This window comes from Rhea pennata, chromosome 7 (genome assembly GCF_028389875.1).
Source record: "Rhea pennata isolate bPtePen1 chromosome 7, bPtePen1.pri, whole genome shotgun sequence".
Classification (NCBI taxonomy): Eukaryota; Metazoa; Chordata; class Aves; order Rheiformes; family Rheidae; genus Rhea; species Rhea pennata.
Genome location: NC_084669.1, coordinates 24,941,106 through 24,953,929, shown reverse-complemented (window position 1 = coordinate 24,953,929; position 12,824 = coordinate 24,941,106). Strand labels below are relative to the sequence as shown.

General features: G+C 37.6%; 1 protein-coding gene across 3 annotated transcripts in view; it reads right to left on the bottom strand.

Moving 5' to 3' along the window:
* The window catches only part of LRMDA (leucine rich melanocyte differentiation associated), a 684,050-nt gene extending 671,226 nt beyond the window's left edge, over positions 1 to 12,824 (bottom strand). For 2 of the 3 annotated variants that reach the window (XM_062580504.1, XM_062580506.1), the window contains exons 1-2: positions 12,749 to 12,824; positions 8,476 to 8,576 (exon numbers count right to left, since the gene is read on the bottom strand). In XM_062580504.1, coding sequence (XP_062436488.1) covers positions 8,476 to 8,576; positions 12,749 to 12,778 — 131 coding nt within the window. In that variant the 5' untranslated portion in view covers positions 12,779 to 12,824. Of the gene's footprint in view, positions 1 to 8,475; positions 8,577 to 12,074; positions 12,177 to 12,748 lie in introns of those variants that run through there. The other variant, XM_062580505.1, reaches the window with a different exon arrangement.

The window sequence follows — 12,824 nt, the reverse complement described above, 5'->3', positions numbered from 1 at the left end:
CAGATTGCTTAGCTGAGAAAACGCTATTTCTTTGTTGAAGTCTCTAGATACAATTGCATTTATTTAAAATAAATTCATGAGTATTTTTAAAATGCATCCTGTTTTCTTAGCAGAAAAAAAAAAAACTTAAGCTGCTAATAAGCAAAAAAAAATAAAGAAAGGAAGGCAAAAAAGAGAAAATGGATACACAGTCTTCAGTACTTAAACATATTAATTCTCTTTTCTTATAGTAAACGGTGGTCATGCTTGAAAGAAAACAAAAGAGAGAGAGAGAGAAACAGATTAACTGTAAAGCTCAAATACACTTGTTTCAGACAACATACCATAAATCATTGTGAAACAAAACGGGCAGTTATAATGTACACAAATGTTATGATACTAGACATCTATACTGGCCCAATGATTCCAAACTATTGAAACTCATGGCTGAACTAGGGCATATTGTTTCAATACACTTGAATTACTTGAACAACAATTTGATTTTTTTTCTTTAACTACCCATTACGGTGTAGATCTCCTTCATGTCAAAATAATTTGCTTAAAAAAAAAAAAGATAAATAGATATCTCTTACACAATTCAGGCCACATCTAAGGTGATTAAAATACACCACCAAAATTTCTGTAGCAATGTATTTTGTTTGTGAAGAAACATATGACATTCTTTTTCCTTCAATACTGTAAGAAGTATCTAAAATTAAAGCAAGTACATACATTTTCCTTCAAAGCGTTCCGTTCAGTGAGGACAGAACAGCAGCTCCTTTCTCCTCTAACCACTACCTCATACTTCAATCCTCTTCACCTCAGTGTAAAAGGAACAAGAATGAGAGCCATAAGACAGAACGATTTCAAAACACAATCAGATATTTGTAAACACTTTCTCCTGCAGAAAATCTGCAACTGCTAGTTGCAAGAAAAGGCAGCAAGTAAGGTAAATCAATTAGCTTGCTAATTTCTCCCCCTCATTTATTTAGCTCTGCACTGTATTTGTCGTAATTGACTACAATTATGTTAATTACTAACTCCAGCATAATTACTATATTTATTGTCATTGAGCACTCTATGTACCCAAAGCAAAGCTGGCATTTGTTGGGCATCAAAAAAAAAAAAATAAAAATAAATAAAACCCCATAAACTGTTGGGAGGGGTTTCACTGAAAACTACCTGATACACCTTCAGCAAATGAAAGGGCTAAAGAGATTTCATGCAATGCTAGTTTGAAAGCATCACTTCATTAAGGATATTAATTTTCTGATAACTACACATTTAAGCATGACACACTGGAGCAGTATCTACAGGATTTAGCAATTATTAATGTGTGACAGTTTCAAATGCTAAGTGAATCAATTAAACAGCAGCATTCACAATTTGAGAAGAGATAACTGCTTCATAACTGCCTAAGACTACAATTTTCACATGACAAAAAAGGGCCATTCAGGCTCCTTCAAAACCTGACAGGTCAAGAAAGAAGTTTGAAACAAAAGCACCTTATAACCATCATCTCTCCTCTTTACTTGTCAGATCAACTTCGCTAGTGTCTCCGCTGAAATGGCATCACCATGCCAGCTGCCACAAGGTGATTTTTCATGTCTTGTCAAAGAAATCTTTTATTCTATTTGCTCTGCATTAACATGTTACATTTATTGATCAAGCCCTTTCTGCAGCCACAGCAGGGCACTGTGCTCTTATGCCTAAGGGGGCTTTGATGTCCTGGTGACATTCTAGACCGAATAATGCACATACTAAATGGATTTAATGCAGAAATGTGTTTGTGCATGACAGCTACATTAATAACAGCCCCTCACACTGATAAATATGCAATCGCTACGATTAAGAGTTACCCAATTATGGTAAAAATATTTTTCTACTTTATAAATAAAAACATCAAAAAGTTTTAACAATAGTGCATTTTCTTTAACATTTTAAAAGGCTATAAAGATCAGTCTAAAGGCTTTAAAAAAAATGTCATGCTTTGTTTTGAATTCTGGCTTTTATTTCCATTCCTCTTCTGTTGTTCATCTCCCTGTTCTGCATGCCTTACTGCTGCAGAGATGACTGGAAAAGTGGCAAAAAAAAAAAAAAAAAAAAAAAAAAAGTCAAACCCAGAAGCGTCTCTCTTTCACATACTCAGCTTACCAAGATGAACAAACACACCCTGTAGAACTGAAGCCCAGTTTCAAGCTGCCAGTTGCACATACCCCCAGGCAAGAAAACAGCAGACAGAAACAAATCTCTAACCCACAGAGAGGATACTACAAAATCTCAGCCCCACAGAAGACATGGAGGAATATTCTGGACTAAGATTAAAGTTCAAGGAGATGTTTTCATACATACTCTCTTAATCGGACAGTGGAAAATATGCAGAAGCACACACTGTGCAGATTATGCATACTTCTAGCAGAAATAATCTGCACCCTAGAGAGAGGAAAGGGATATCTGTATCTCTGTGAGCACAATTATTGGATTAATCCTCCCTCACTGGCCAAGATTCCCTCCCCCTTCTACATCATAGTTTAAACCCAGAAGAAATCTCCGTCAGAAAAAGGGAAACAGTTCACATGTTTAAAAATACTGAGCATAGAAGATGGACTTAGTGAACCAAACAGTAGATGTTATTGTAGAAATAGAGGCTGTGCTTTTATAAATAACACTGACATTAGTTATTCAGGTACTAGAGTACATTTAGCCTTTAGCATGAAAGAAGAGATTCAGCACAAAAAGTTATCTAATAAACATTATCTTTTATTTCATCCAAATCTCTTCTCCCTCCCTACATTATTTCCCTCCTGCTTATTTATTCCTTTCCTTTTTCATCAGTATTATTTACCTTTTTTCAAAGCAACCTCTAACTTCCAGTAATCAATAACAATTGTCCATTCTCCTTTGAAATCCTTTTCAGTAAAGCATCCTTTCCCAGTAGTACAAACACAGGGAAATCACATTCAGTGATTTTCCTTCCCATACTCTAACTCTTACATGACATGAGAGGGGGAAAATGTTTTCCACATATTACAATTTGTAGTAGTCTTACTAGCGACGGTTCATTGGATACAGCTGCCATGACAGACTCATACGAAGATTTTAAAACAAAACATCCTCGCTGCTGAAACATGCCCTACTTAAAACATAAGGTATAAATAGGTCATTTCTAAAATAGCTGAAAATCACTACCAATATCAATTCAAAATAGCTGCTACAGCTCAAGCCACTTTACTACTGATGATCACACTAGTAGACTTGCAGAATCATCCTGCAAGTTAGATCAGAAGCAACATCTAGTGGTTACTTAGTCCAATCCCCTGCTCAAAACAGGGCTAACTTCAAAGTTAAATTAGGCTGTCTGAGGCTTTGTCCAATTGAGATTTAAATAAATTACCAAGAATGGAGATTCCACAACCGCTCTAGGCACCTGTTCCAGGGATTAAACTCTCTCATCATGAAGTTTTGCTGTAACTTGTGATGACTACCTCTCATCCTTTTGCTGTGCACCTCTGCCAAGAGCTTGGCTCCATCTTCTTCACAACCCCACGGCAGTCCCCAAAGGAAACAAAAAAAATTAGAAACCATTTAAACAAATCTGTAAAAAAAAACAGCGATGAGGAGAAATAATTCACAAGTGGACTACAGTGATTTGGAGTTGAAGGATTTCTCTCTCCTAGAGGTGTGAACAGGAGACAGGATGCATTAGCATCATATCTTCCTGATTACAACTAGTACACTTTCAAACACTAGTTTTACCCTTTTCTTCATGCACAGCAATTTCCTATTACTCCTCCATTTTTCCCCAGCCTTCCCATGAGAAGTTCCCTTTTGCTGTTCACTCTTGTATCTCTCCTATCCCTCCTGGAGGAAGGGAGAAGAATCACCATTACAACAGGTAACAGTCACTTTGCTTTGGCTAGCAGAAGAGATACAGTTGGAGCCATACATCACTTGGGTTAATCAAAGATAGAGGATAATTCTTGGAGAGAGGCAAACAAGAAAGATAAGAATTCTCTTAAACAGCAACTTTTTGCGAGCATTTAATCAAGTGCAGTTACTAAACTTGAAACATCTGATGCAAAGACAAGCGTTTACATACTCCTCAATTTTTGTTTAGCAAAGGAAGAGGTTCTAGTAAAGAACTGCAAAACCAGAAACATTTGATGAAAAAAAAAATCCATTTTCTCTGTACTTAATTGCCACTGAAAGTATTAGACGACATAATCACCTCCCAGATTTAGTCCTCCAGTTCTGTGTACATTTATGTCACATCCAAAAAGAAAAATGGAAGAAATCTAAGAAAACGATCACACATGAGAACACTGGATTTTCATAATTTATTTTCTTAGAGAAAGAGAGGGTAAAAAAAAAGTAGCAGAAGTATCAGAACAGCCAATAATCAGAAGATATCCCTAGAGTAGCCTTAGACTAAGATTGGCTGATCTGAGGTTCCAGTAATTTTTAAAATTGTTGTCTAAATGTGTATCAACACACTGAAATTTTTTTTCTTAAGAACTCTTATTTGTATACCACAACAATCTAATATTATTCGGAAATACATATGACAGCATCTGTTGAATGATGTTATTAAGGGACAAGTTTAGCAGAAGATGTCTGAGTTTAAAACAGGTCATAAAATACAGCATGCTTGACTACTCCTTTCCCAATTTATTACTACACAGCATTATCAGTTTTCTCACCCCTTCTGCAGTCAGGAAAAGCCTTTGAAAACCACACCGCACTTGTTTTGAGGAAAGCCTTAAAAAGCCAAATAACTTACCTGGCTCTATCCTGATGTTGCAGCCAAGTTATCTACATTATTGTGGTGTCCAGTATAATTCACTAACGTATTCAAGCAAATATAACCTTATACATGAATGGAAATTCATCATATCAGTTGCTTAAGAAACTTCTGTGACATTTGTGTCATACAGTAGAGGAGCATCTTTCTGATAAGAGTCCCTTACGTGCATAAACCTGTGTGCACACAGGCACAGTAAAGACTTCAAGTCTGTAACTGCACAGGACTTCCACTTTCCTTTCAGAAAAGAACAGCACTTTCTTGCAGAAAGCGTCTGCTGCCAGGTGATCAAAAAGCAATTTCTTAATTGGGTAAGAAAAAAGAAGAACCTAAATACATTAGGTGATAAAGATAAAGAGAGATCTCCCTACACATAACACAGCAATGTTAAGTAACATAACTGCATTCTGTTGCTCAAAAAAAAAGAGCTTTCCTCTAGATTCCATTTTTTAAATTCTCTTATTTAATTGTTCTGCTGTCAGAAACTTTACTGACACGTTCATGCAACAAAATATTTTGTCTGAGGAGGATTCCTTCTCAAATATGTTTGGCAACAGCATATTTACAGGAAATAAGACACAGACACTCTACGTGAGACACTCAACAAAAGAAGAAAAGGCTGAAGAGCACTTATTTCCTACTTGATATTGAGAACAGCTGACCTTTAAACATTTCATTCAAATACAGGTTCTAAAAGATTAGTGACTACAGAAAAAAAAAATGCAAGAAAAATACAGATACTTTAAAAACTAATCATTAAATAAAAACTAGCATCTTTACTACAAATAATTTTTCTTCTCTTCAGCCAAACAGTCAATATCCAGATCAGAATTCTCTCTCTTTTATATTAATGTACCATTTGTTTCTACAGATTAGTTTCCTTTTCCAAAAATGGAGGAGTAGATTCAGAAGTGGATTTTTTTTACCCACACTCAGACAGGCAACACAAACTCCTTCCTTTGCTAGCCCCCACCTACGAGAACACAAAGTTTTGCAGGTGGCACTTCGCAGACAGAGTCATGTACCATAAACAACAGCTTCAAGAAACTGTGTTCACAGGAACTGTGTGTTCCCTCATAATCTGCACATCTGCACTGCAAGAACAGAACTATTATACACCCCTTCTTCTTAGAGTCTGCGCCATGGAAAAAAAGCCATAGCTGACATTTTTTTTTAAGAATATACTTTTTATCCTACAAATAAAATGACCTATTGGAAATGAAGTAGTTAATGGGGAGCAGATGACCATAAGCCAAAACAAGTTATAAATCTGATTCTCAAGCATACTAGAAGCCTATAAAATACCACTGGTTTCTGCTGGAGGTGAAGATATTCAGTAATTCCAAATTGTCTAATCTTACAGGTCTCATCCAACTTAAGTTATCTCCAGTAGAATTCACTGAAACTATTCACAAAATGAAACAGTATAAAGTTTTTTGCTAACAAATCCATTTCCTCTCTTATTCCTAGTGTCTAAATGCTGTATCTAAATGCTACAGTTGATATGCTCATTTCTAGAACTGCTTAAGGTTCCCATTGAATAAATTACAACAAATAGTTTGAGGAGCCACACCTACTAATAGTTGCTCCGACACCTTCTCCCCATATCATAGCAATTCAAAAACAGACATCAAAAGCTACTACATTTTACATTCCCACTAAAAGGATGACTAAGTGCCTTACCTGTATTATTGCTCAGAAACCATATTATGTTTGCTCTCATTTATTCTTATTACATATCCTTATAAATCTTTAATTATGTTTTGTTCTCTTTATCCTTATTATGAGATGACCCTTGATCTTCACTCAACATATGCCTTGAATGACACATAGCAATTTTTTTCTAAAAAGTCAAACTCCTTTTTAAAAAGGTATTTTATGTTTAAAGTTTTTTTTATCCAGTGAAAACAACAGACACTAAATGAAGTAACTACATTTAAGCATTCAGCGAAACAAATCATAAAACTCATCACCACACTATAGCATTGTCAGATTTTTCCAGTAATGGCATTTATTTAAAGAAGATGACAAAGACCTTATTGTTTAGATTTACTTCAACAGGCGCCCATGATATTCCTTCTATATTCACATTCACTTAAGGCTACAACATTATTCTGTACGCTCACTCTAATATACAAGCACACTGCTTACACGTAAGTGCACGCCAGTCTGAACAGTTATTGCACAATGAAACACTTCATTCTTAATGTCTATACACAGCTATCTGAAAGGCCAGCACTTTCTCTCACCTTTCCACACAAGAGACTGAACACTCATTTTTCTCCAAATCCCAATAAAACCAAACGATGTCCTCACTGAAAAGCAGGCTAAGTGACAGTGTTTTAGGAAGGAAAGAAGGGATGAAAATAATATACTACTAATTACTCACTCATTAAGCTCTTCATGAAAATATAAACAGATGACTTCAGAAAACTTTTATAGTAGTAGTTTACATTTAGATTGAATTTTAATATTTTGCTTTGTAAAATAAAATGAATTCAGAGGAACTGCATTAAATAAAACAGCTCCTTTTTCAGACCTAGTTCCTTAGGAAGTGTAAGGAAATAGCATTCTTGTTGACAACACATTAAACCTGACCACACACAAAGAACCTGAATTATCAATAAAATGAAAGAAATGCCAATGCAATTCCCTCCCAGCAAAACTCTCTCTTCCGTTTACAAGTTCTGTAGGCAGAGTCATCAACCAGAAACATAAGACGATGGCAATCCACAGACTGTTTAGTGCCTGCTCTGCTCTGTTACCTATTGCATCTAGAATCAGTCTTTCAGAGTTGATAATGGCTCAGAATAGCAGTTATTATGAGCGTTACTCAAGTTAAAACCAGTGACTGTTGCCTCCTACAAAAACAAGACACAAGCATACTACTGTCATGGAATCCCCTCCTCACAAGTAGACTTTGGACTTGCTTTCAGTAAAATAGAAGGTAAACATAATCTTCAGCCTTAACACTAGAGAACTATGCTTTTTCTTAAGCAGACTACTACACTTCCCTTCCCTTCTGCTGACTAGAGAGTTGCAAATCTTACAAGATATACTGCTGAACCTCACTAGGCTCTTGTACGAAGATTAAACCAAAAAGGATACTGTCTAGAATTACTGTTCATAACTGATGGGCACATTATAGAATTTGAAATCAATACATATAATAAAATAACTCAGAATTTATTTATAACTCTAACTGCAGTTAGTTTTGATATTAACTGTACACCTGCCCAAAATAAAATTATACAATAAAAACATTTCATCTAAGAGAAGAGCGTCAAAAACCATTCATGGTTATAACCAGAGTTCTACGAATAAAATAGTAAGAGAGAAGCACACACTCACTTGTATCTTGGTTAAGAACAATTCACCGCTGAGCTCATTCTTCACTTCTCCAAATGATAACGCGCTTATTTTGCATTTTAAGCAGTGAACAAACCATAAGCTTCTTATTGGATATTATTTATGTCAACACCGTGAATTTTTACACTCACCTGCTTGTTTGTATTCCAAATGCATGAGGAGACAAGTGTTGTCTATGAAACAGTTATCTCCCATGTGATAACAACTAAGTGTACCTGACATGTATATATGTTCCTACTTGGGTAAAAGATTCAAATATTCTGGTTTTGGAGCTGGTGTTCCACATCACTCATATCACACTTCAAAATCTATACATTACCACATACCTTAACAAGTTGAAACTAAGATCTAGCCTTTTTGCCATATGTCCATATATTCTTCCCAGGAATTCTGGAATTTCTTCACAATCTTGACTAATGTAGGACACCTGAGAATTGGAAGCAAAAAGGGAATACTTCACAAGTGGATTACTTCAATTTCCTGTCCAGATTCTGCCACCCTGATCCAATAACAAGATACAATGTAATGCACATTCATTACACCTTTAACGTACATCAGTTTTAATGTTATAGAATCTATCACAGTCTTATTTTTCTTCCAATACCATCAGCTCAATATTTATTACATCCATAGTCTTATGTACAAACCATTGGGATTTTCTCATTTCAAGTAAAAATGAGGAGCTTGTAATTTGCCTCTCAAGACACAAACCACCAAAACACAGCTACCCAAGATTTGCGAAACCAAGCATGCAGTTTTGTTCAGAATGTAGCGTAAGTCTTTAAGATTTCTGCTTCCACATCTATGTTCAGGTCACATTTCTCTTTGTAATTGAAATATTTGTGCATGTCTTTATCTTTACTCTCTTCCATACCCACCCACCTATCCCATCTTTAACAAACAGAGGGATAATTGCTGGTAGCAAAAATGGAGAATTTTTTTTTTTTTTTAAGTCATGACGAAGTGATTGATGCTATTTCCAGAAAAACACAAATAAAGATGGGTAATGTTTATATATTCGCACTGCTGTATTGTCTTGGAAGTCTTTGCTTTGATTTCTTCTAAGAACCCCCACAAAGTTTGCCAAACATATGTTGTCACAAATTCTACATATCTATATTGGCTCATCTTTCTAGGGTTCAAAGTATGAGCATAAACACTGATACTTCAGATTTTGAGCTAAAAGAATTCTTCTCTTAAATGGCAACTTGCCAGTTAACTGGATTGTTAGACCACTATCCATATTTAGATACTGTTATCTAAAGTGATACACAAGATATTAAGTGAAAAATAAGCAAAAAAAAAAAAAATCAAATTTTGTTCTGGTAGCATTTCACTCTCAAGTAGAAGCTCATCTATAGAATAGACTGCAAGTATTTACTCTTGCAAATCATCTGTCTCCTAAACTCTTAAAACGACTGCAATCTGATAATACACTATTGCATCCCATTAATTTCATTTTATTTATAACTTCAACAGATAAAGCTGACTACAGTGAAATAGTTTTCACTTTGAATACATGAGCTGAAAACAGGCAGCTTTAAGTTTAGTGTAACAATTTCATCCTTCTTCATCTTTAAGATGTAGTTGCTCTTGCAATAAATTCTTCTACCAGATGTAGGCATACCTTTAACAAAAAAAGGGACAAAAGGGAAAAGAACTGTTTTGGGTAACTGACATCCTAACGGTTTGGACATAGCAGAAAACTGTTTTCCAGAATTCACTGAATTAAAAAAGAAAAATTACACAAATACCAACACTCATACGCACACATATTTTACAGTTTTCATCCAAGCGGATTACGCAGCATTTTACAAATTACATACAAGTAAATGAATTCCTTCATTCTTCACTGAAAGGTCGCTCTCTTTAAATTAATGTTTGAAGACCCTTGGAAAGACACCACATTAACATTAGAATAATACTTTGGATTATGCATTAGTTCAGTAAAACATATTGAACTTACTTAAATTGGATATGACTAGGACAGAATGCTTATTAATATTATAAGTGCAATATGATCCCAATCAACTATAAACACAGCAAGAGTGCAGACCACCATGTAGGTCTTCACCCAGCAAAGAGACCTGGAGAAGGAGCAAGAGATTCTGACATCCATTCTCACTGCTTTGGAAAGTCACCTGGCCATAAATGCTTGTATCCCCAATGCAAACATATTTGTATACTGTAGCAGTCCAGTGGCTGAAGTTTTATGGCATTTTATGTATTTTTGCCTCCTGTGTCCTTCCAAAAAAATATGTATAAACTTTATTCTTTAACTGTATTCTTGTAGAGATGAAATAGTTTGCAAAACTGATACAAGCATTACCAGATGTATTTGCAGGTGAAATACAGTTGTCATGACCTTTTAACGCTGAGGCCTTGTGAACAGAATTTCACTTGCACAAAGTCCACTTCAGCACATTCATAGTACAAGCATATTTTTGAATTTAAAGCAAACAGATTTATTTTTCCACAAAATACATAAAGTACATTTACTTCACATCTCTGCACCTCACATACACAAACTTGCTTCAGCCACCCAAACCCCTTTACTATAACACCACCAATGACTGCAAGGTTGGAAGTGATGTAATATGCAATAACCCTTTTTCAATAAGCTTTCAATAGTATTATTCATCCACTCTCCTGCTTTTTAATCCTTCAACAATGTTAATATAAAACAGGAACTCAGTAGCCTGGAGAAGAGAAGAATAATGTTTCTCCATTTCTACTCTTGTAGTTGAAAATTATTTACCCAGAAAACAAAACAAAAAAAAAGTACAGAATTTGGTATTCTTCCTTTTGCATCTCTCAAATACCCTTAAATGAGTAGAAGCTTTCAAGTATATATGGCCATCCAGACATGCCATCACAGACATGAGATCACCCTTGCTTTGCCCAAGACTCCTCAGCTCTTTGGGTACAAGGCTTATCGGTAACTGTAGATTTCTCAGACTTTTTTTATATCAATCATATAACAGCACATGGGATTAGAAACTGGATGTATATTTTTCCATTGCCTAATTCTCCAACTCAAGTCTAGCACAGGTTGGTAACAACCAAATATTCTCATTACTGGTTCCCTATTCAATATCCCACAAAAACGGTCTGGAAGCATCCCACAAAGCCCAACATCAGTGCATTATGGCCATCTCAGATGCTCTTGCAAACATTTCAACCCCTTGTATACAATTCAGGAAAAAAAATGTTTTTACATAACATTTAAAACGTCATTTCATTCAATAGGAGTTGCATCTCCCTTCTGCTGTAGTTCTAGAGGATATTATCCATTTAATTTCTGTAATCATTTTACAATGATGCTACAATCTTAGTAACTCATAAAGCAACATCTTTAATAAAGAATGTTGCCAAATAGGTCATGTATGAATTTTAGATACTGCATATTCCCTTCCATTGAACAGAATTACATCTGGAGAATATTTCCAGTCAGTTGAGCATTATATTATACTATAAGCCGTTAAAAGATGATATGTTAGGCACAAAGCCAAATTAAGAATATGCTGTACTTAAAGGGGCTCAACTCGGCCTCGAGGGAAGCCAGAACGTTACACTCAGTGCCACAGTGGGCCACGGAGACCACAGGAACCGTTTCCTGCAGCAGCTGCAAAATTAGCCAGTTGCCTCCCTACCACACACACATTTACAAGAACTCCAGGCAGAAAGAGCAACCTCGTTAAGGAAACAATTGGATAGGTAAAACACCCTTGTTTAATGGCAAACTGTCTGCAAAAGAACACAAGCTTCATTTATTCTATTTATTCTGTAGGAAAAAAAAATACATATATTTTGCTAGTTTTAGTCACAGATTGAACAGTAATGACAGCAATTCTTAGCCAGGAAGTCTTTCAGTGGCTAAATAAGCCACTGAGCAAAGGCCAAAGGGATTTACTTTGCTTCCCACCTTCTCTCCCTTCACCAACACAAACCATAGGTTCACTTTCGGCAGGAGCCAGAATTAGCACGTTTCAGTCCTTCTCCTTCCATTTAGTCCCTCAGCCTACTCAAACCTGAGGCTGGCAGGGTCCAAGAGCAACGCGAGGTTTACTTTGGGGCACTTCACCCTCTTCGGCCCGCCAGGCCCCACACCAGGGCATCGCAAACTGAGTCATTACGACCGCGCTGCTCTCAGAGCGGAGCCTCCCAGGAGCCCGCTGCGCTCGACTGAACCACGGCAGCAGGAAAGGCGACAAGAGGGGAAAAAAGGGGGGTCGGGGGGGCCGTTGCCCCTTACCCCTCTGCTCTGTTATTTACCCGTGAGGGAAGAGCACATCCGTGCACCCCATGGAGGCCACGGCCCCGCACGGGGCGGGAGAGCCGCGGGCGCGCACACACGCGCGCACACACGCGGGCGCGCACGGCCCCGCGCCCCCCCGCCACTCTCCCATTGGCAGCGGGGAGCGCGCTTTAGCGCCGCCCGCCCGCAGCGCCCACCGCGCCGCTCCGCGCTCCTCCTCCGTCCCGCGCCCGCCGAGCGCGCAAACGCCCGCGGCGGCCGGTGCGCCCGGGCGGCGCGGCTGGGGCGGGCGGCGCCCGGCAGCTGGGGCCGCGGGCGCGGAGCGGGGCTCGGGCACTTACTTGCGCTCCGTTCACCGCGACGCCCGCCATGGCTGCGCGCCGGGACGCGCCGCGCCGCGCCGCGCCGGGGGCTGCT